This window comes from Cucumis sativus, chromosome 2, assembly GCF_000004075.3.
Source record: "Cucumis sativus cultivar 9930 chromosome 2, Cucumber_9930_V3, whole genome shotgun sequence".
Lineage (NCBI taxonomy): Eukaryota > Viridiplantae > Streptophyta > Magnoliopsida > Cucurbitales > Cucurbitaceae > Cucumis > Cucumis sativus.
Window position 1 is genome coordinate 16,922,646 of NC_026656.2, and position 22,927 is coordinate 16,945,572.

At 30.2% G+C, this 22,927-nt stretch overlaps 3 protein-coding genes across 4 annotated transcripts; 2 read left to right on the forward strand and 1 right to left on the reverse strand.

The window, feature by feature from the left end:
- On the reverse strand, positions 1 to 1,151 carry LOC101214005 (thioredoxin-like protein CDSP32, chloroplastic). The gene has a single exon (XM_004142944.3). It carries the CDS (start codon positions 1,062 to 1,064, stop codon positions 171 to 173), a length of 894 nt encoding a protein of 297 aa, XP_004142992.1. The 5' UTR covers positions 1,065 to 1,151; the 3' UTR covers positions 1 to 170.
- Positions 1,152 to 5,624: 4,473 nt separating this feature from the next.
- Positions 5,625 to 12,963, forward strand: LOC101213760 (hippocampus abundant transcript 1 protein). The gene is made up of 14 exons (XM_004142943.3): positions 5,625 to 5,848; positions 5,951 to 6,062; positions 6,673 to 6,785; positions 9,194 to 9,316; positions 9,386 to 9,588; positions 10,615 to 10,690; positions 10,908 to 10,994; positions 11,187 to 11,267; positions 11,400 to 11,432; positions 11,586 to 11,639; positions 11,731 to 11,772; positions 12,207 to 12,285; positions 12,368 to 12,438; positions 12,671 to 12,963. The coding sequence occupies exons 1-14, from the start codon at positions 5,684 to 5,686 to the stop codon at positions 12,743 to 12,745; spliced, it is 1,314 nt and encodes a 437-aa protein (XP_004142991.1). The 5' UTR covers positions 5,625 to 5,683; the 3' UTR covers positions 12,746 to 12,963.
- A 1,568-nt stretch (positions 12,964 to 14,531) lies between these two features.
- LOC101213676 (hippocampus abundant transcript 1 protein) lies at positions 14,532 to 21,926 on the forward strand. 2 transcript variants are annotated; one of them, XM_011651169.2, is made up of 14 exons: positions 14,533 to 14,755; positions 14,876 to 14,987; positions 15,102 to 15,214; positions 17,294 to 17,416; positions 17,488 to 17,690; positions 18,553 to 18,628; positions 18,942 to 19,028; positions 19,259 to 19,339; positions 19,510 to 19,542; positions 19,700 to 19,753; positions 19,843 to 19,884; positions 20,862 to 20,940; positions 21,024 to 21,094; positions 21,654 to 21,926. In XM_011651169.2, exons 1-14 carry the CDS (start codon positions 14,591 to 14,593, stop codon positions 21,726 to 21,728), a joined length of 1,314 nt encoding a protein of 437 aa, XP_011649471.1. In that variant the 5' UTR covers positions 14,533 to 14,590; the 3' UTR covers positions 21,729 to 21,926. The 2 variants fall into 2 exon arrangements, with proteins under 2 accessions (XP_011649470.1, XP_011649471.1); XM_011651168.2 differs by lacking the exon at positions 21,654 to 21,926 and having other exon boundaries at positions 14,532 to 14,755; positions 21,024 to 21,493.
- The last annotated feature ends 1,001 nt before the right edge of the window (positions 21,927 to 22,927 follow it).

Genomic DNA, 22,927 nt, shown 5'->3' on the forward strand with positions numbered 1-22,927 from the left:
TTTGTGGAAAAAGAAAACTATTATTACCAATAGACACGATCATGGTTTAAAGCATACTAAACATTAACATTAACATCAACAGCAATGAACCCTCAAACTCATGTAATTAGAATCATAATCATGTTATAATTAAAATCCTAATCCCCAAAATGATCCATTTAATAAAGTAGTTAATAAGTAACACGAACTCCTTGGTATCTAAGAATTTCCCCGATCAATTCTCCTCTCCCAGACCCAACGTACCTTCCTTTAATCTCACCGTCTCTTATGAACAAAAACGTCGGAACTTCCACCACATTCATTTCCTTCAGAAATTTCATACAGCTTTGATTCTCATCTCCGTTCATTCTAGCGAAAACCACCGTCTCCATTTTCCTAGACAGCTTTATCACCGTCGGATACACCTTCACGCATGGCCCACAGTGTTTCAATCCCACGTCCAACACGATCAGTTTGTGATCTTCTTTATGTTCTCCGATCAGCTTCTCCACGTCTTCTCCACTGTGTAATTGAACCACCGCCGAGTGGTTATCTCCGTAATACAACACATCGCCTTCCAATTGATCCGGTCCGATTCCTTCTTCTTCGTGAATTTTCTCCATGTTCTTATAGAAACTGAAGTGAGGAACCTTTTCGATCTTCTCTCTATCACAAAGCTCCTTCGTTTTCTCCGATTCATCTCCCATTACTAAAATGAACTCCACATCGCTACAACTACGGCTAAGACTCACCATAAACGGATACATTTGGCTGCTTTGCTCGCTATCGGAAGCGGCGTATTCCACTACAACTAATTTACCTTTTGCCTTTTTTAGAGCTTCGTCGAATTCCTCCTTGCTGTGTACTTTTAAAACTCGTTCATCGCTGCTCTGTTTCTTCACGCTTGGAGATGCGGCGGCGTGGATTTGGAGGGCGCGGCGGGCGCGGCGAGTGGTAGTGATGCGTTGGGGAGGAAGAGATGAGGCGGCAGGGAGTTTGATGAGGTTGGGGATGAGGGAAGGGCGGGGATTGTGGGTGTAGAGAGAGGGAGGGGGTGTGGCGAGAGAGTGGGAGAAGGAAGCCATTGGAGAACAGAGGAGTTTGTGTATCTCTGAGTTTGTAAGAGAGAATGTTAGTGGGAGAGAATATGAAAATGGTGTGTGTGAGATATCATGAAATCTTTGTGAGAGCTTTGGAGGAGAAGTTCAACCACTCATTTTGTGTGTGGTTATGATTTGCCCATAAGAGATAGTTTTGGGGATTTTTTTTTTCTTTTCTTATAATATCTATCTATTTGCCCAACAAAAGGACTCATGATAGTCGAACAATTCTCCAACAAAACGATTCAAAGTATTACTTTTACAACTTTGGTTAAAATATATTTTTAGTTTTTAACGTTGAGGTTAGTGTCTATTTGGTTTACAAAGTTTCAAAAGAAACACTCCAATCTCTCAAATTTGTAAAATACTTCTAAATAGTCCCTTTTATCAATTTTAGTATTGTTGACTAATGAAGATTGTGTAGATAAATTTCTCCTCATCTACAACATCATTTCTCTTTAATTGCACTATTTACAATATAATTACAATTTGAATTAAAATTTGTCCACATAATATGTTATGTCAATTTTTCGAAACTAACGATTAAATGGATAGAATGACCATTTATAATTATTTTGTCAACTGGAGATACTAAAATGTTCATTTAAAACTTTCACGATCAAATAGACGCTAACCCCAAACTTTAGGGACTAAAAGTGTATTTTTCCCTAAAATCTATCCTAATCTAACAATAATAGAAATCTATTACAAATCATATTGGTTGACGTTGGAAAAGAGTCTACCCACTACAACAAATATATAGATTTGGCTATATTTATAATTTTAGAAAAATATTGTTATACAATTATTATTGGTGAGATTATAATTGGGAAAATAATTGGTTTCTAGCTAGGTGGATTTGGTTGTTGGTGTTTTGCCATGATTTCATTTCTATTTTCACATATATTTAGAAATTTGGCATTTTTGTTAAAAATGGGCCAATATTTTCCATAGACTGCGCTAACGCATTAATAGATGTAAAGTCAATATAAGTGTAACATATACAAATACTCGTTTGGTATTATACACTTGATTTTAAAAGCAAAAATACATCAAACTAATTACACGAGTTTATTAATTTTGGAATTTCCCATATTATATAAAAACGATAATATATTCCAATAAAAACGTGTCTAACTCATATCTATCCACGTCAATTGAAAAGTGTAGAATGGAGAAAATATGAGTGTGATGTAGTGTTGCCTTCTAATTGGATTGTCTTTTGGTGGGATATTTATTATTCCCATCTAATTTCTCCTCTGCCATACAATCAGCTACGATCTTTCTTTACTCATCTCATCTCTTCAATGGTTTCCAACCATTTTACAAAGGTTACGTCTCTAATTGTGGATGATAAACTAATTTATTGTCACTGATTTATTGTGTTTGATGTATGCATTCTCTCTTTTTTTTTTCCCTTAATTTGCAATTAAAAAAAAAACTATAACATTAAATGAGGGTTGGGTAAAAAGAGAGATATGATTTTAATATCTAGTTAAAGTTTTTTCCAGGAGAAAGCGATCAAATAGTTGGGTTTTGGAGAGAGAAAAATAGTTTTTGAGTTTAAACTGATTATGGATTGACATTAAAATTTTATAAAAACAAATTAGCAAGAATTCTTCGTTATTTATCAATTTAAATAATATCATTAACCGAGTGCAATTATACAGGTTAAAAGATAAAAGAGTTGAACAGATTTTTAGTTATTTTTAAAATTTTGGAAACTAAAACATACCTTCTATTAAATTACAAAATCCAAAATAGAAAGAAATAAAGAAGTAGAAACGTGTATGAATGATGGTAAAAAAGAGTAGTAATTAAACAAGAGCACATGGGGAAGGATTTCATAGAAATCTCTCATGTATATGTGTTTGTATATATATGTATATAAAAGAAAGCAGTTAGAAATTAGAAATTAGAAATGAAAATATAAATAAAGAAAGAGAGAGTAACATGGGGGAATTTCATTAAATAATATTTCACTAAGCTGGAAAGATGTTGTGATTGTTGGGAGATTTTTTTTAATAACATTCAAGAATGATGTGAAATATATTAAAAGTTAATTTTCTAAATGTAACTAATCGATAAAATATTTAAGGATTAGTAACAAAATGAAAAAATCCATCAAATTGACTACTTTTTAAAATAATTTAGGTTTGCTTTCCTTTTCATTGTTTTTCTTTTCTTCATGCGTATCGTCGCTTTTCTGTTATTTGATTTTCAAAAAATATAAATGACGGTTGAAATTTAAACGGTCGGATCTAAACTTGCAGCAAAGAAATATTTAAAAATTTCATTAGCTAGATCTAAACGATTTTTTTCCCAAAAATACGTAGACTTTTCTCTATTGTAAGTTCTTTTAGTCCATTAACCCATATATATTTTTAAATATTTTAATTTAATTACTCTGCTATGAGTAATTTAAAATTAATTAATCACAAATTTTAATACTCATTAACTTTCAAAGAAATTTTATAACATAAAAAAAATAAAATTATTTATAAAATATAACTTTAATTATTTTAAAAAATGTTTTTTCTTTTTACTATAGTGTATATATAGTTTTTTTTTAATCTATACTAATCCTAAAAAAACTAGTCTATCCATCAGCCACTATTATTTAAAAAATGGAAAGTATAGTATTTATTATTTTATTAATGAATTAAACTAAAATAAACATGAAACCAACCACTCACTAATTTTGAAATATTTTGAAGTTATATAAATCAACATGTGTAATAATTAAAATAGCAATAAAATAAAAAAAAAAGTATAATTCAACCGATAAGTAGTGTATGATAGTGACTACATAGAGTCATAAGAGTGATAATTTACTTTTGGTTATTTCAAATAGGTTGAACTCTTAAACTAAAAGATTAAATTTTCATCTCCTCAACTATTATACTTAGAAAAATAAAAAATTGTAAAACATAAAATAAAATATTTACGCTTTATAAACAACCAAAAATAATAAATATTTACACTTTATAAAAGATAAACAATAATCAATTTTGTTATTTAGTAATTTTGTTTTACAGAATTAAATAATTCGTAAATTTTTGTTATTTTTTAAAATAACCTCTAAAAATATATATATCGAAGAAAAATTGAAATTAAATAGTCAACAAAAGGAATCTATGTTTGATATATATCTAATAAAATAAATATAAACAATGATATTATTTTGAATTCAAATTGAAAGTTGCAAACAAAATATTTTTGGTTTGTCTAAAAATAGATGGATAAGTAAAAAGGCATTTTGTTTGCATCTCTTCTTGACAGGTAGGCCAGATGGAATTATAGTCTAAAAAAAATAATAATAGTAATAAAATAATAAAAAGCTACTCTTTGTATATACATTTATGAGCAACTTTTTATTTTTGCATTTTGTAGGATTTAAATATCAAATTGCAATAGCTTGTAGTTATTTTTCTTTTCCTTTTTAATTTAACAAAAATAGCTAGCTAAAAAGATCATTCAATTTTTTAAAATTAAATGAGTAATATCTTGACGATTTAAGTATATATTAATGTCAAACTATACCTACCTTAATTTATATATGAACGTGCTAGTAAGTAGTAACTACAAAATTTATGATTTGTATTTTTCTACTACCAATTATAATTGATAAAATATATATATAATATACACTATTATAAAGAAATAAGGAGTTTTTTTAAAATAATAATAATAAACAATCGAGTTACCATTCATACAAAAATTACTCAAAAGTTAAAGATGAAATCAAAGTTTGAAATATGATTTTTAAAATTTTGATCCCATGATTGTTCGATATTATTTCTATTATAAAACTTAAAATTAATCATGGAATATTTTTTGTATTTAGTAGTGTGCGTGTTTGTGAGTTTTTTTTTTTCAAAATTGTTTTATAAATATAAATATTTTTTGTGGTTTGTTCTATTTTTAAGAAAATATCAAAATAAGAAAAATATCAAAATATATTCCTATGGTATCCTTTACTGCATAAATTTCCTTTTATCACTGTTTAATCAATTTCCATATAAATTAACTTTCAATAATAACTAAATTTAATATTTTCTAAATTATTAAGAATAAAATAGAATGTAATTCAAATTATAAAATAAACCAAAACGGTATTACACTAATTTTCTATCCTCCTCCCATGTAAAGTGTAATTCTAGTCAAATGACTTTATAATAATTTTAAGTTAAAATACCCTTTTTAGTATGGAAAGTTTGTTATTCAATTTTCTAATCCTTAAGAATTGATTAATTAATGACAACCATTTTCATGCACTAAAATATAATAGGTAAAAATGTTTCTACAAGAATGTGTAATAGATGTAAAAAAAATTAAACTAAATTTAAGATTTATTAAAAACGACATCCGAGACATGGGAGAATAAAGGTGAACTTTAAAGGGACAAAAATGGGTTGGAACATATATTCAATTTTGTTTTGTTTAAAGGAAAACAATAATTTAAAAAAAAGGGTAGTTAAAAGCAATAAACACAATTAAATTAATTGAGGGCCTTTACTACTTATGATGGGCAGTGTGCTTATGTCTCTGAAGCACTGCAAGTTTCGATACTTCAGTGTCATCGGAGAAAAAGAGAAAACATAATGGAAGAAATTTGGAAGCTTGGCCATTTGTTAATGACACTATTTCTATATACTTTTGCAACCATGATGGTCATTCCAGCCATCACAGATGTCACGATGTTCGCTCTATGTCCCGATCAAGATCAATGTTCTGTTGCCATTTACTTCACCGGCTTGCAACAAGTCGTAAGTTGATCTTTACAATGTAACTCACTGTTTTGTATATATATATTTTTTTTATCATTTTTATCCCTTTAATGTTGGCTGAATGAGGAATCTAAATTGTAGGTGACGGGATTTGGGTCGTTGCTAATGATGCCATTGCTCGGAAACTTATCGGACAAATTTGGGAGGAAGACTGTACTTACCATTCCTATGATTCTTGTTGTTATTCCTCTTGGTTGGTAACTCTTACTATTTTTTTAGTTATGTTCTCTTTCTTCTCTCGATCATCCCATTTTTGAAGTTTAATTAATTGAAATTATCGTAGATTTAATCTCTTATATCCATACTTAAACCTCACTTTTTTAAAATTAAGCTCATAAATGTCATTTTCACCTCTCCATTTTGTTAGTAAACTGTTTTTAAAAGTCAAATTTTGAAGAAGGAAAAAAAAATTAAAAAAAAAAACTGTTTTCTTAATTTGAATAAGAACTCATCTGTAGAAGATAAAAATTAAATCATGCCAAATAATTTAAGAGGGAATAGATCACATAATTTAAAAAAATAATATGGTTAACAAGCAAAGTCTTAAATTAATGGTTTTTTTTTTCTTTTTTTTTTTAACGTTAACAGTATTTAGTATTTTGCTTCTAAAATTAAGTTTGTAAATTTTTACTCACCTTCTTCTACCGTTAAAAAAAAAAAAAAAACCAAGAAAATTAATTTCCAAAAGATTGTTTTTTTTTTTTTAGAATTGAGCTGGTAATTTTCATGCGTAATTAAAAAATAATAATAAGTAAACAAAAAGAAATTATGAAATGAGAGTTAAATGATTTGTTTGGGTGCAGGAATATTGGCATATGGAAGGTCTAGAAAATTTTACTACGTTTATTTTGTGTTCAAGTGTGTGACAAGTATTATTTGTGAAGGGAGTGTTCAATGCATGGCTGTTGCTTATGCGGTGAGAATCTCTTTTGGCATCCAGACGTTCGTTCCGTTTTCTCTTAACAAAAATTATTTCATGCATATCCATAAATGATTTTAAAATTACTCAAATCACTCTTATCATATTTAAATAATTATTTTTTTTAAAGAAATACTTACAATTAACTCAACATTTAATTTAATATTTATAAATATAATTTAAAACTGAAATAAACAAATTCAAAAACACACCAAACATTCCTTCATATGGTATCATTGTTAGTTTTTATTACAAAAGCACATTGATTTTTGTCTTCTCATTTTCTATTTCTTTTTGCTACTAATTTCACTCATAATTGCTTTCTTCTTTCTCCCCCCCCGCCCCCCCCCCCCCCCCCCCCCCCCCCCCTTAATTTAATTTGTTTAGATTGGATCCCTAATTAATTAAATAGAATGATTCCTCTTCTAATTTAATAAAACATTCAACTTTTTTGGCTATTGTCCTTAAGTGGCATAGCTAATCTTACTTAATTAAGTGGATTTTTATAATCAATAATGTACTTGGTGTTTTCAAGATCCCTAATTCATTTTGGTTTTGGTTTCTCTTTTAAATAATTTAAATACTTAAACCATATATTTAAAGTAAAAAAATAATCTCTCTTTCACACATCTTCTTTGGATTAAATGCATACCACCACACTTTGGCAAAGAGTCTTAATACAACTTTTTTTTCTTTAAATATTTTATAAAAGAATCTTATTTAATCACATATGAGGTATTTGAAATCTTATGATTTTGGGGGATTTTAATTCACAGCATATTTTAAATGAATTACATACTTTATTTTCTAATTCCTAACTAGAGTGGTATGATATTGCATGATTTTGTAGAATCTAAAATTAAATTACTTGTTTACTTAACCTTGTCCATTTCTAGTTGTCAATTAATACATCGTAATTAAAATAACTATATTGTTTTTTGGTTTTAAATTAAGTAATTAATTTATAATAATTTTTCAAATTTCAAATCACAGTATTTGAACTTTTTTAATCTAAAAGAAATGTTAATATAGGGTGGAATATGTGAAAATTTTATATAAGAGTACCAAACACTATATAATAAACAAATTAAAAGAGTTAAAAAATACATCGACGTTTCACTGATCCTTCAATAAAGTTCACTACGCTTGTAGTAATAAAGAAAGACCGACAATTATCACGTTATATTTTTTTATAATGTAAATATGTGAATTTAAAATTTGCATAAGAAAAGAAAAGAAATAATAATACATTTTTCATCGAATATTGTTAAGAGAGTCAAATTTTGGATTAATGACTTTGTTTCATTTTTTTAAAAAAATTGTTAGATAACAAACGAGAGCTAGAAAATAAGTTACAGTTTTATATTAGATAAGTAGTTTTCGTTTAAAAAATTATATTCCTTTCAAGAAATCAAATTATCTTTATTTTAAAAAATGAGTGAAAATTGGAAAGAAAGAAAAAAAATCAAATTATCTCCATTTTAGAAAATTATTGAAAGAAAATTATATGTATTTGAGGAAAGAAAATTATTGATATTTGAAATAAAATATATTTTGTGGCAATTTAGAAAAAAAAAAAATTGATACTCGAAGAAAGAAAATTATTGATATTTGGAATAAAAGTTATTTCGTAAAAATAATTGTAGCAAGATTTGAACTCACAACAAAAAGTTGCAGCAAAATTTAGATAAAATGAAGCTAAATTTAATATATATTGTAAGTTAACACTTTAAAATTAATATTAAAATACAAAAATGGAGGACGACGTTATCTTCAATTAGGGTGTTTTCCCTTGTTTACCTCCCATCCATCATTTCTTCTCATCTCCTCCATGCGTTTCTGCTTCTTCTCCAAAGAATCTCTTAAGATTCGTCTTCTTCTCGGGCCTATATTTCTTCAACAAATCTTCGACCTCTTCTCTAACAACTAAGCAACACCAACAGTAAGTGACTACCAATCAAAATAGGGAAGTACAACACTAATCAAGATGAGCGAGACTAAGATGGACGAGACTAAAGGAATAATTGAGAGATGAAGGACTAAATAGGTAAAAGTGAGACTAAGAGATGGAGATAGAGAACTAACGAGACAGATGAGAGGAAGACTATCATTTTGTGGACATGAGTGTAGGTCAGTAATTTTGCTCGCATTTGACGTCATCAAAATTCAATTTCCAGTTTTTTTAGAAAAAGTTTCATTTGATATTTTCTAACCCAAATTTTAAGTCATTTATCGGCACTCATCAAAGTACCCGTTATTAATAAACTTTAAAAACTAGAAAATGTCCCGCCATTCTTCCTTCCCATTTCAGTAGTTGCATTTTGCTGCTTCAACGCTAACCCTAAATCCTCCTTCGACGCCATGGCTTCTCATACATTTCCTTGGGTTTATCTCTGCAATTACAGGCCGACAATGTACCAGAACACCAGCGAGCTTCTGCATTCGGAATCCTATCCGCCACTATCTCTGCTGCTTTCGTCTGCGGGACTCTCTGTACTCGTTTTCTCTCCATTCCATCCACATTTCAGGTACTCGATCTTTGCTTCTTTTTTCTTTTTCATTGGAATTCGTTTCTAACATATCGTTTTCCTGAATAGGTAGCGGCTTCCACGGCGGTTGTGGCGGCTGTTTATATGAGGATTTTTCTTACTGATTCTGTCGCCAATTGTAATCTTTCTGCTCCCTTACTCTCTGGTGAGAATGCAGACTCTGTTTCTTCGGATCCAATTTCGCCCAAAAAGGAACACATTATTACTACCTTGCCTTCAGTGAAGGACCTGTTTTCCCTGTTGATGACTAGGTAACTGTTCAATATTGTTATTGTTATTTGAGACAAATAGCAAAAACCACGTAGAGTGATAATTGCAATTACACGTAAGATTGAGCTCTCAAACTTATAAAAACATTAAATTCAACTCATGTTACTCAAACTTAGTAGAAAATATTAAACCTTCAAACTTATACAATCATCATAATTATCTATAATTATATAAGTTTGAGGGAAATTAAACCTTCAAACTTATACGATCGTTATAATTATATAAGTTTGAGGTTAGATCTCACTACTTGTATAAGTTTGAGGATCAAATTTTTCTATTTGAAAATTAAGGGTGTATTTGTGGCTACGGACAAATTGTCCTTATTATTTTAAGTACACTCGACACTTATGGACTAATCTCATGGTTTTCAATTCAGTTCCTATTTGTTCCCTATCAGTCTAAAGAATAACATAGCATCGTTGATCCTAGATCGGAAGATTTCTATTAAAATGTTTATTATTTTAACTTGGAATTTCAGATTGGTCTCTAATTAATGTATGAGTACAATAATAACATTAATAATTTTACTGATTTGGAAAATTCAGGTTGACATATACCAAAATCCGTAGCCTAGTTGACGTATGTTAATTTACCAAATTAACAATCCAACTGAGTCTAGTCAATTTCAAATAGAATTTCGAGGACTGGAAGTGTTATATATTTTGAAAATTCGGGGCAAAATATAAACAAAATCCAAATACCAAAGATTGAAAGTGTATTTACCCCTTTTTCTTATCTCTGTCATTGGTTTTCTCAAATTTTCTTTGTCATGCCCTTTGGTGGCGGCTAGTAGATTTTCTTTGAATAAGAGCAGGATCGTAGATGTTTTAATTTAGTAATTGAACCAATGATGAACAGGAAGAAATATATAGAAGTTTAAGTCGCACTCTCGCTTCTGAGTAATCTTGTAGTCATGGACTTTGGACAAAATAGTTTTCTGGCTCTATGGGAGGATTTTGAATTTCTTTTTAAATTTTCTATCCTCTTACTTATTACATTATTTGCAGCTCAACATTTTCACAAGCGGCCATTGTTGCATTTCTTACCAATCTCGCTGATGTTGGCCTTCATGCTTCTGTATTGGTTAGTCATTTGGTCCACTCAACCAATTTGGGTCAGTTTTTGTTTTGTCAATTTTATACCAACAGCTGAAATGGATCTCAATTTTCCATGAGAATGCTTTTACTTACAAATAGAAAGTTTTAATCGTTGGTGATCACTGATCACCCTCAATTCTTACTAAGATTGTAACGTTTTGGACTACTGATATGCTGAGCTATGTTTACTTTTCCAAATGCAGTACTATTTAAAAGCCAGATTTCAGTTTGACAAAGATAGGTTTGCTGATTTAATGGTGATTTTTGGAGCTGCTTCGACTATTTCACAGGCAAGTCATACTATTTTATTTCAGTTCTTTCATGTCAGTTTTCCTGTTTAGAATATGTTAAAAAGAATAAGTATCATCCTAATTTATCTGCCTTAAAGAATAGTTCTATATCCATACTTAAAGTGTAGTTCTATATCCATCCTTTTTTTTTTCCATATGTGTGTATTCTTACCATTAAACGAATTATTGCAGCTACTTTTAATTCCAATCTTGGTTCCTGTTCTAGGAGAGGGCAGGCTGCTCTCAGTTGCGCTTTTTTTCTATAGCGTTCAGGTAACATCTTTAATGTTGTTCTTTTTAGATTTATTAATTCTGAATGTTATTCTAGCAATCCAATTTCATGTTAAGAAATTTGAAGATTAATCATGGAGATGTTTAAGTTTGTTTTAATTGTTTTGAATGTAGATGCTTCTTTACAGCATTGCTTGGGCTGACTGGGTATGTCTTTCCATCTAATTTCACAATGCAGTTTAATTATTTTTAATAAATTTGGTTGATTATGTTTTATATAACTGTATTAATTTGAGTTTCATCTCTACTCCATAACTTACATCATGTCATGAGATGACTAACTTTGCTGAAATTAATCAGGTTGTCTATGCTGCTACAATGCTTTCCATGTTGTATATTTTCTGGCAGCCTTGCGTGAGTGTCAAACTTCTTTATGATTTACAAGTTATTATTCTCGATCGATAATTTGATTGAGCTTATTTTATTACTCATTTATAATCCACAGCTGCAAAGCATTGTGTCGAAACAAGTTGGTGCAAGCGAGCAGGTTAGTCACTAAGCAGTTAATTGGATTTTGGAATTTTTTACTAGTGGGATGAGCGTTTTATTAGTTTGTTAATGTTGGCAATTATATTAATCTCACTAAAAGAAATGTCGTAGTTTTTGTGCAACCGTGTTTATGGATTGAATCAAATCCATGGCAACAAGGGATAGATAATCCCATTTGGATAGAAACTATGAACCAAAAGAAGAAACTCTAGCTGGTTTTGGTGGATGAAAATGGATTGAACCAACATAGAAATGGCTATTGACCAATCAATTTAGAACATCAGAATATGCAACCAGATTTTAGCAGAATTTGACTTTTGTTGTTGTAACCAAAACCAAATCAAAATATTTAAAACTAGATTGTTTAGGAATCCGCCATTCTGACTTTGATTTTGGGTTTAACATAACTTTGTGGGTTTGATTGATTATCAGGGTAAGGCTCAAGGATGCATTTCAGGCATATCTTTATTTGCAAATGTTGTGTCTCCGTTGGTATTCTCCCCTTTAACAGGTAACTGCTTAATCCTGCTGTATATATAATGCAATGCAACTGCCAGAGATGACAAACACTAACAGGGTTTTGGTGTTTTCAGCTTTGTTTCTCTCTGAAAACGCTCCATTTTATTTCCCTGGATTTAGCATCTTCTGCTCTGGAGCTTCTGTTGTAAGAATTTTTCTTTTTCCATCTTTAGATTCACCCTTGATCTCTCCCCCTTCCAGGCAAAGAGTTTTTATTTTATGGCATTGATAAATAAATAAATAAAAAAGGAATAGAAAATCGATACAGAAACTATAAGAAAGGATACGATAGAGAGGCTAAAATGATAATTCAATCACATAAACTTGTTTTATTATAAGCAAAGTGGTTATGAATTATATGATATGTTTTTTGGCAGATGATAGCATTTGTTCGAAGTATCCTGATGAGGGCTCCTACCAAAGCCACCACCAGCAACCTTGTGGAAGCCTAAGCTCTTCCCCTGCTCATATCTTTTGTTATATACTGTAAAAATTTTGATTGTTTATTTTAAAAGGGTTCTTTCTTTAATAATTTATTTTCATTTTTTAATGATCGTTGGGTCGGGAAACAAACTTCCAACCTTGAATTGATTAAGCCTACTTATGCAGGTTGTGGTATGTTCATTTTTTTACCTATTTAATAAAGAAGTTAAAAGAAATTTTTTTCTCACTCTCTTCCTCGTTAGTGCTAGCACTTCTCTCTCGATCTTAAACTAGAAAGAGTTTCTAAAATTAGAGAGCACTTTTCCTTGTTTCAAATAAAGAGGAGCAGAGACATAGATAAACAATAAAGTCAAAAATATTTGCCGAAAATATTCGAGATTGAATTTAAAATGGTTAAGAAACCACTCTGTCATTTTACAGTCACTCATAAAATAAAATAAATGGGTTTCTTAACCATTTTAAAATCACTCATAAAATAAAATAAATGCTTTGAATAATTCATAATTAATTTTAATAAGACGATAAAAGTGTTTAATAGGGTAGAATTAAATATTAAATTGATTTGAAAGGATTAAAAAAATAAAGTTTAAAGTCGACTTATTATATTTTATTTGTACTTACTAAAGCTTGCACGGCTGGTTGATGAATCCTACAAGCGTCAAATAGGAAGAGGGTGTGGGTTATGTCCTTACAACTTACAACTTACAAGCTACGCATCAATCAATCATCTTTGCCCTTTCTTTACTTCTATTATTGTTATTTGTATTTCAAACTTCAAAGACAGTACCCACATAGGAGGAAGCAACCTAAACTCATAATGCACTTTTGGGACTATTTTTTTTGTCCCTTTTTTCCTTTAAATTACCTTCTATACTTTCAACAATAAAAATGAAAAAAAAAAAAAAAAAGAGTTAGAGAAGACATCCCATCTTTTGCAACCTCACACCAAATCAATTTTAAAATATTTTTCAGAAAAGAAAATAAAAAAGAAGTTAGTTTGTCACACAGATAGATTGTTGTTGAACAATTAAGTTAGTTGCAAATAGGTGGATGCAACTTAATGCTCTTGAAAATCATTTCGTTTGAAAATGTTGGGAGAAATATGATTTGAATAAAGTAGAATCATTATGCTAGATTATAGGGTATTTCTATAGGTGTTTTTTTCTCTCCTTTTATTTCATTTGAACATATGGGAGTGTAGTAAATTTGAATTATTGATCTCTTTGTTAAAGATATATCTTTTGTACTAGTACATAATTTTATTATTATTTTTTTTACCGTTGTAGGCTTTATATTCTTGTGTATCATTATAACCTGATTTGAATTTAATTTGATGAATTTAAACTAAAGATTAAATTCAAATTATATGGCTACCTTTTCCTTCCTTTTCTTCTAAAGAAGAAATGATATTATTTTATAAACTCAAATTGTCTCTTTTTGCAAACAAAACAATTTTGGCATTTTTGTTTGTTTGTGTTGAGAGGCAGTAAGCAGAATGAAATTTTAAAATCCATTGAACCAAAAAAGAAAAGCTACTTTTCTATACTCAAGCAAATATAATGGTACAAACTTTGTTTTCATTTATAAAAATTTAAAATGATGCTAAAAATATTTTCAAATATTACATAAACTCACACTCCATTTACTTTGTGAAAAGGACAACAACTAAATTTGACCAAAATTTTATTGTTCTTTTTTGTTTTTCATTCATACAAGAATATATAGGCATTACACGTGGTAAGTGGTTTACACAATAAACAGTAACTTATTAGGCCTTTACATATATATGGTGGGAAGTGGTTCTCTCCATGTCTACAAGTCTCAGTTCATAAAGGAGAAAGACAGAAGAAAAAATGGAAGAAATTTGGAAGCTAAGCCATTTGTTGGTGACACTGTTTCTATACACTTTTGCAACCATGATGATCGTTCCTGCCATTACAGATGTTACCATGTCTGCTCTCTGTCCCGGTCAAGACGAGTGTTCTCTCGCCATTTACTTAACGGGGTTTCAACATGCTGTGAGTTTTAATTTTCGTATGAGATGCTATGAGGCTGACAGTTTTAATTATTACTGTATTTGTTTCAGCAAAGTATATACGAAAGAATCTAAATCGTCTCTCTTTGTTTGAGGTATGTAGGTGATGGGAATTGGAGCGTTGCTAATGATGCCATTGCTTGGAAACTTGTCGGATAAGTTGGGAAGAAAGACTCTACTCACCATTCCTATGATTCTCACTGTTGTTCCTCTTGGTTAGTGTTGGCTCGATCGTGTGATACACACATATATTCTTCTCTTTTTGAATCTTGTTTTTGGTTTTGAATGGATATTAGTACTGAAGTTAAATTCTTGATTTGTGATTGTAGGGATATTAGGGTATGGGAGGTCCAGAAATTTGTTCTACGTTTATTTTGTGTTGAAATGTGTGACAAGTATAGTCTGTGAAGGAAGCGTTCAGTGCTTGGCTGTGGCGTATGCGGTGAGAATATCTTTTAGATCTTCTTCTTCCTTGATTAATACATGGTTTTGGTGAATCGTAGTTTTCACCATTTTTCTAACTCTCTTTTTGCTGCTAAGTTAAGCATAATTCCATGTCTTTTTCTTCTGGAAAGGGAATGATTCCTCTCACTACATCTCTAAAACGTGTAGATAAAACTTTAGACTTTTATGTGGCATCATTTTGTTCTTCCCTTCAAATTCTTATTAATTAGTACTTAATTACCCTTCCTTTCACTTTACTACTTTAATAATATTTAGTTGGTAACACAGGTTCACATCGAATGAAACTATATTTATTTACTCATGATTTTTTAAAATAATTTTTGAATTTTATTTCCTCAGAGATTTTTTTTCTCAAGACTTGTTATATGCATGTATAAATAGAATGAGCTAAAAGATATAAAGAATTTGGTAGTATAACTATGAAACAATCAATTCAATCAAGCTTTAGATTGATAAGTAGAACTTTTTTCATGTATCAATTGCATATCGAATGTTTAAAATATCAAAAACAATTTTGGGATAAATTTGATGACTGCTAAAGAAAAACAATATTTAAAATTTAAATTTTGAATAATACACTCCAGAAGAAAAATCTGTTTTTCACTTAAATCAATATCATTTTAACACATTAAGATGACCAAACCAATAGATAAAAAGAAAATAATCAGCTAACAAAAAAAAAAAACTTATTATCCAATTTCCATAAGGCCTGAACAACATTATTTTTTTTCCTTCTTGCTTATCCAAAATTTTCTTTTTTTTTTCTCTGATTATAATGTTAGACAAAAACAAAAAGTGACTAAGAAACAACATAGGGATCTCTCTTCAAGCTTGCAAGCAACACCAAAATGATGACATAAACTCAGAAGACAACCCTTCACCCTCAAATTGCGTGTAACCTCATACAACCATAAAAGAGAGGACTTTTGTAGCCTTGGCTTACGAATCTTCATTTAAACTTGTTGGAAGACTAATTTCTTCACACACAACTTTTTGTTGTGACTTGAACATGAAAAATATTAAAAAGAATGAAATATTTATACCTAAAAATTTGAAAAGGGAAAGAATTTAAAATGTTGAAATAATTACAAAATAGTTAATATGAAATAAGGAAATGTGAATAGGTAGAAGATAAAGGGACGTAAATAGGTGGAAGATAGAGAGATGTGAATGGTTTTAGAAAATTGTTAATGATATAATTAATTGGAAAGAAAAAGTTAAATTTATTAATATATATGTATTTATTAATAATTAATTTTAATTAAAAAATAAATAAATAACAAATTACAATAAAACCAAAGCAAATTAGTAAATAAAAGGATAAAATTGAAAACAAAAAAAATTTCTCATCCATAGTTTTGTAAAGATTTCAACACAGGATATATTCACCCATGTTAAATATCAACTTTAGTACCTAATAACTTTAAAATATTTATTTTGAAACACTAACATTGTGAATTTTCTTTTTGACGTATATAACATTTCTATGAACATAACATTAAATTATGGATTTGACAAATTATTTAAACATTTTATTAGGGGTATTTTTAAAAAGAACTAAATAAATTAAAATATTTTAAAATTTTTGGATTTTATCGAGGATAAAAATACTTTTATAAGTGTCTATCAATATCTATAAAATATTTGTTATTGATAGAATATTAAATTTTTCTATAATTTATAAATATTTTGTCAAATTTATTATAAACGTTCGCAGAAAAAATAAAAAAAGAATTTATGATAATAGAGTTGATGTTGCTCCATTTCCTAAATTACAAACAGTAGTAAATTTAGAAATTAATAAGCATCTGGCGAGTTTTTACAGTCTTTTAATAGCGTAGTCATACGATATGAAAAACAAAGAATGATTATATTTTGGAAGTGGTTTGGCATAAGATGCAATTTTCTTTTAATATTTAGTTGTTATGAAAAGTTTGTAATTGAGGAATTGGGCGCTAATAAAATGACACGTGTATGTTTCTTCTTGGGTCCTATTCTTTGTGGCGGTTGTCAATTTGGCGCTTCAAGCCGTTTACTCATTACTTTGCAATCACAGGCCGACAATGTACCGGAACACCGGCGAGCTTCTGCATTCGGACTGTTATCCGCCGTTGGATCTTCTGCTTTTGTCTGCGGGACTCTCTGTGCTCGTTTTCTCTCCATTTCATCCACGTTTCAGGTACTCTCTCATTATTTCTTTCTCCCAAATTTCATTTCACTCACTTTTCAACATTTCGTCTTCCTGAATAGGTAGCGGCTTTCACGGCGGCTGTGGCGGTTGTTTATATGAAGATTTTCCTTGCTGATTCTGTTGCCGAATGTATTATTTCTGCCCCCTTACTTTCTGGTGAGAATGTAGAATCTGTTTCTTCGGATCCAGTGTCGCTAAAAAAAGAACAAATCATTACGACCTTGCCTTCGATCAAGGACCTTTTCGCACTGTTGAATATTAGGTATGTGTTTATTTTTATCATACTTACATTTTGGCCTTTCCTTTAGTTTCTATTTGGTCTTTCGAGTTTAGAAGATGACATGTTTGATACTGACTTTTCAATTTGATTTCTAATTGTACCTTGACGTTTGAAATTGGTTTATAGTTACATTTTGGCCTTTCCTTTAGGTATGTGTTTATTTTTATCATACTTACATTTTGGCCTTTCCTTTAGTTTCTATTTGGTCTTTCGAGTTTAGAAGATGACATGTTTGATACTGACTTTTCAATTTGATTTCTAATTGTACCTTGACGTTTGAAATTGGTTTATAGTTAAATTTTATTATTAAAAAAAAATAGTCGAATCTATTTGAAAAATACATATGGTTATAGGATGTAATTGGTTTCACGTCATCATTTCATGTAGTCATCAGGACTCTGCTAAGAAACAAACCAATTTCAAAGTTCGGAGACCAATTAGAGATCAAATTCAAACCTTGAATTAAACTTTTTAAGATCTCTTTAAATAGAAACTAAATTTAGATTTCAAGTGTTGGTTTTGAAAAGTGTACGCTGTATAGACCAAAAGTGTGCCTTTCCCATTCTTTTCTATCTTGTCGGTTGTCATTATAATTTACCTTCTTGTCTTGTGAATTTGTGGCACGGTATAGATAATCTTTGAGTTAGAGCAGGATAAATTGACGTGTGTATTTATTTAACTAACCATTGATGAATAAGACTATATAGGAGTTCAAGTTACATTCTTGCTTTTGAGTAATCTCATAGCCACACTTTGAACCAAATTGTTTGTTATAAGCTCTACGGGGAAGATTTGAGTTTCTTCTTAAATTTTCGATCCTCTTTCTTTTGTTCTATGTTTGTAGCTTGACATTTTCACTGGCGGCCATTGTTGCATTCTTTGGCAATCTTGCTGATGTCGGCCTTTATGCCTCTCTACTGGTTTGTCTTTTAGTCCAAGAATCTAATCTGGGTCAGCTTTTGTCAATATTTTACTAATTATGGCTGAAGTGCATCTCAATTTTTCGTAGGAAAACTTTTTGTTATAATATCATCGAACTTTTTTGGTTTACTTTTAAATGGAAAGTTTTTGTCGTTGGTGATCACCCTCATTTTACTAAGATTGTAAACTTCTAGGCGGCTCAATTATAAATTTTGCATCCATAACAGACTTCAAACGTGCTTATGAATTTCAACCGAGTAGCTTGTCTTGGACAATCGGTATGCTAACCTATACTTAATTTTCCAACTGCAGTACTATTTAAAAGCCAGATTTCACTTTGACAAGGATATGTTTGCTGATTTGATGGTGATCTCTGGGACTACTTCAACTATTTCACAGGCATGCCATGCCTATTTTATTTTAGTCGGTAGCAATATACTGTATTCATTTATTTATATGCCAATTTTCCTCTAATATATGTTTAGAATATGTTAAAAAGAATACATAGTACCCTAGTTTATCTGATTAAGCTTAAGTTTTTTGACGTAGTGGTGGTAGGGCACTATCTAGCTTTGCCATTTATGTGTATTCTGAGTTCTTACCACTAAACGAATAATTGCAATTTGCAGCTACTTTTAATGCCCATCTTGATTCCTGCTTTAGGAGAGAATAGACTGCTCTCAATTGGGCTCTTTTTCAATTGCATTCATGTAAGCTCTCACGTTCTTCGTGCTTCTATAGACTTCAAAGCTGTGAATTGTGTGTGTGTGTGTTTTTTTTCCCTCTTATGGGGACTTAAAAGTTGTGAATATTGTTTTAATAATCCAATTTCATGTTTACTCTATTCTTGGATGCTTAAATTTTTTTGTTTTTAATGCAGATGCTTCTTTACAGCTTTGCTTGGGCTGACTGGGTACTTCTTTGTAACTAAGTTAGCAATGCAGTTTAATTCTTGTTAACAAAATTTAGATTATTGTTTTATATGTTACTGTATCAATTTGAAGTTCAGACTCTTTATCATAAATTGGATCAAGCCATGAAATGACTAACTTTGCTCTGTTATTAATCAGGTTGTCTATGTCGCTCCAATGTTTTCCACTTTGTTTATTTTCTGGCGACCTTGCGTGAGTGTCAGACCTCTTGATCATCTAGAGTTTATAATTCTCGATTGACAATCTAATTGATCCAAATTTATCACTTTTATAATCCACAGCTACAAAGCATAGTATCAAAGCAAGTTGGTGCAAGCGAGCAGGTTAGCTTTCAAGGACAACTTCAACTTAATCAATAGTCTTTGAGCAGATCATTGGTTATTTTATTTTACAACCTTTATCAATGGATTGACATTTCGTTAGTTTGTCGATGTTGATAACTATCTTCATCGCACTAAAAGAAATGTTGCAGTTTTTATGCAACCTCATTTACTGATTGAGTCAAAGCCATAGCTGCATAGATAAATAAACCCATTTGGAGAGGAACTATGATACAATACTCTAGGAACTTGCCTTGGAATCTACCAAACCAAACACAAGCCTCAACGCCTTTGCACTACTTGGATCAAACCAATGAGATAGTTTGAAGGATTACAAAGGCAGGTAAGAAAGCTAGTTGCTATCTCAAAGTTGAAACACTCAACAATTTTGGTGAGCAACCAAGCTTGAATGCCGTAGGACATAAAGCCTAAACACAAGGCTTGCAAAGGGTCCGAATGCACTAAGATCATTCTAGAGAGAGAATTCAAATATCATTTAACTTAAACGGTTTAAAACAAGAACCTTAGTTCGGTTTATATTAATAGTTAAGGGATCTAATCTAACAACCTCTTAAATCATCCCATCGTAAAAATAATTTAAAAACCTATTCCAAATTAATTATATGCTGGTCAAAGATATTTTCTGACTCCAAACCCTCACATCCCGTCTCCCACTCTAGAAGAGTCAGTGACCCTCAAGCAATGAAAGAAAAGAAGTCATATCAGTTGCCTTCCCTATCAGCAAAGGTGTGGCGTAACTCGAACGAGAAGGAACAAGAGTTCTCTGAAGGAAATTAACAATCGAGTGATTTTTTTTGGAAATAATAATAATAATAAATTAATTAACAAAGTACTTAAACTCAAATTGACAATCCAATCAAATCAATTTACAAAATGAAAATATATAACCATATTATTTATGCATCCCCTTCTCACATGATGTTTGTTTAACAATATTCCTGGACTTGATTGATTATCAGGGTAAGGCTCAAGGATGCATTTCAGGCATATCTTCATTTGCTCATGTTGTTTCTCCGTTGGTATTCTCCCCTTTAACGGGTAACTTAACTTAAAATTTGCCATATATAAATGCAATCAAACAGCCAGAGAGGACAACACTAATAGAGCTTCGGTCTTTTCAGCTTTGTTTCTCTCTCAAAACGCTCCATTTTATTTCCCTGGATTTAGCATCATGTGCGCAGGATCTATTGCCGTAAGAATCTTTTCTCCACTACATTACCCATGCATATCGCTGCCCCGCTGGATAGCTTTATGTTTAAATTTATGTTTTAGTATTATGATTTGAGTTTGGTTTGACTAATATTATTAATCTTTTCTCCACTACATTTACCCATTATTTTTTTGGTCGCAAATCTGTTAGGTACCTCTATTTACGTATTATCTTCTTTGTATTTCACCATGTTTTTTTTACTTACCTATTGCATACTGATAGAAAGACACATGCGGCTATATTTTCATTTTCAAAGTTTAATGAAGGCTTTTGTGCTCTATGTTGAGCAGCATTCATCGTCTTCCTGTGTCCCCTATACATTTTGTATCTGCCATACATGGTAGCTTTATGTATACTCTACTCCATTTTAATTGGCGTCCAGCTTGAGCACATACGGTGATATTATACAAGGATATGACAGGGATTAAAATGATAATTAATTTAACCATCAACTTATTTTTTAATGTGGAGAATTGTCACGTTTGGTACTTCTGTACGTTTTGTTTCATTTGATGAACATTTTTTTTTTAATCTGTGGCAGATGATAGCATTTGTTCAGAGTATCATGATAAGGGATCCTTCCAAAGCTAACAGTTGTAGCCATGTGGAGGCCTAGTTCTTGTTTTGATCTGTTCTTGTTCTGTTCATATATATATATATATATATATATTTTGTTGTTAAATAGTGTATTTATTTTTGAAAGGATAAAAATAGTTTTTTCCTATAAATTGTTAATGTTAATTTACAAGTAATTCTGAAAGGAAAAATAACTTCTGATAGGGAATTCCATCAGACTAACGCAAATTTAATTTAATTAAAAATGTGTTGTAACTTTTCATTGTTTTAAATGTCTCCTCCATCAATTATCTTGAAAAAAGATTTAAATTCGTAAAAGTATAATAGGAAAAGAAAATTGTAAAAAAAGGGGCCATAGTTTTAGTTTGTTATAATTAAAATTTAAGATGAATATTTTCGAACTTTAAGAGTACTATCGTTAAGTTATACTGAATATGAGCCACTAGTAGAATATCGTTAAGTTATACCAAAGGAAAATTGGAATGGATAACCATTTCAACAATAATAATTAAGGATATAGCAAAATTTTAAAAAAATTGCAAATATAGCAAAACTATCACTCATAGACTTGTATCGCTGATACATTCGTATAGTCTATCAATGATAGATCAATATTTGCAACATTGTCTATTGTTGATAGACTTATATCATTGATAGAATTTAATAAATTTTGTTATATTTGCAAATTTTTTAAAATGTTGCTACATACTTAATTATTTTGAATCTAATTGCTAAATTTGCAACTATCCCTATACTGAATATGAGTCACTAGTAGAATATGTTATATGAGTCCTAGTAGAATATGTTAAAATGGGCTTAAGTCAATTGGTACAATAGTAATATTATTCACCTTGAGGACAAAGATTTGATTCGGCCACCTATGCAAAAAAAATCATAATAATAAATTGAAATTAAGTTATAGACAAAGTGAGTTTAGGTAAATGATACGTGTAATTAAATGGTATTAGGACAAAAATCAAGATAAGATGGAGAAGAGGATGATACAGAGAATTCATCCTCCAGAGAAATTGAATGTTTTATGGAAATTGAATGATAACTCAATTTTATGGAGAAATGGAGAAGAGGTCAATGATAACTCGATGTTTTATGGAAATTGAATTATGGACGTATTTTTCTTCAACCTTAAGGGATATTGTCAAAAATAGAGAAAAAAAAAATCTATTTATACTCGTTGTTGAACAAGAAATTTCGACCAATTAAATTCTGTCACATCATCCC

Excerpts from the sequence above, each read along its gene's own strand:
- LOC101214005 (XM_004142944.3), bottom strand. The coding sequence starts at position 1,064 with ATGGCTTCCTTCTCCCACTCTCTCGCCACACCCCCTCCCTCTCTCTAC.
- LOC101213760 (XM_004142943.3), top strand. The coding sequence starts at position 5,684 with ATGGAAGAAATTTGGAAGCTTGGCCATTTGTTAATGACACTATTTCTA. Across the intron at positions 11,773-12,206 it reads AAGTTGGTGCAAGCGAGCAG|GGTAAGGCTCAAGGATGCAT; the intron begins GTTAGTCACTAA and ends ATTGATTATCAG. Across the intron at positions 12,439-12,670 it reads TCTGCTCTGGAGCTTCTGTT|ATGATAGCATTTGTTCGAAG; the intron begins GTAAGAATTTTT and ends GTTTTTTGGCAG.
- LOC101213676 (XM_011651168.2), top strand. The coding sequence starts at position 14,591 with ATGGAAGAAATTTGGAAGCTAAGCCATTTGTTGGTGACACTGTTTCTA. Across the intron at positions 19,029-19,258 it reads CTACTTCAACTATTTCACAG|CTACTTTTAATGCCCATCTT; the intron begins GCATGCCATGCC and ends TGCAATTTGCAG. Across the intron at positions 19,885-20,861 it reads AAGTTGGTGCAAGCGAGCAG|GGTAAGGCTCAAGGATGCAT; the intron begins GTTAGCTTTCAA and ends ATTGATTATCAG.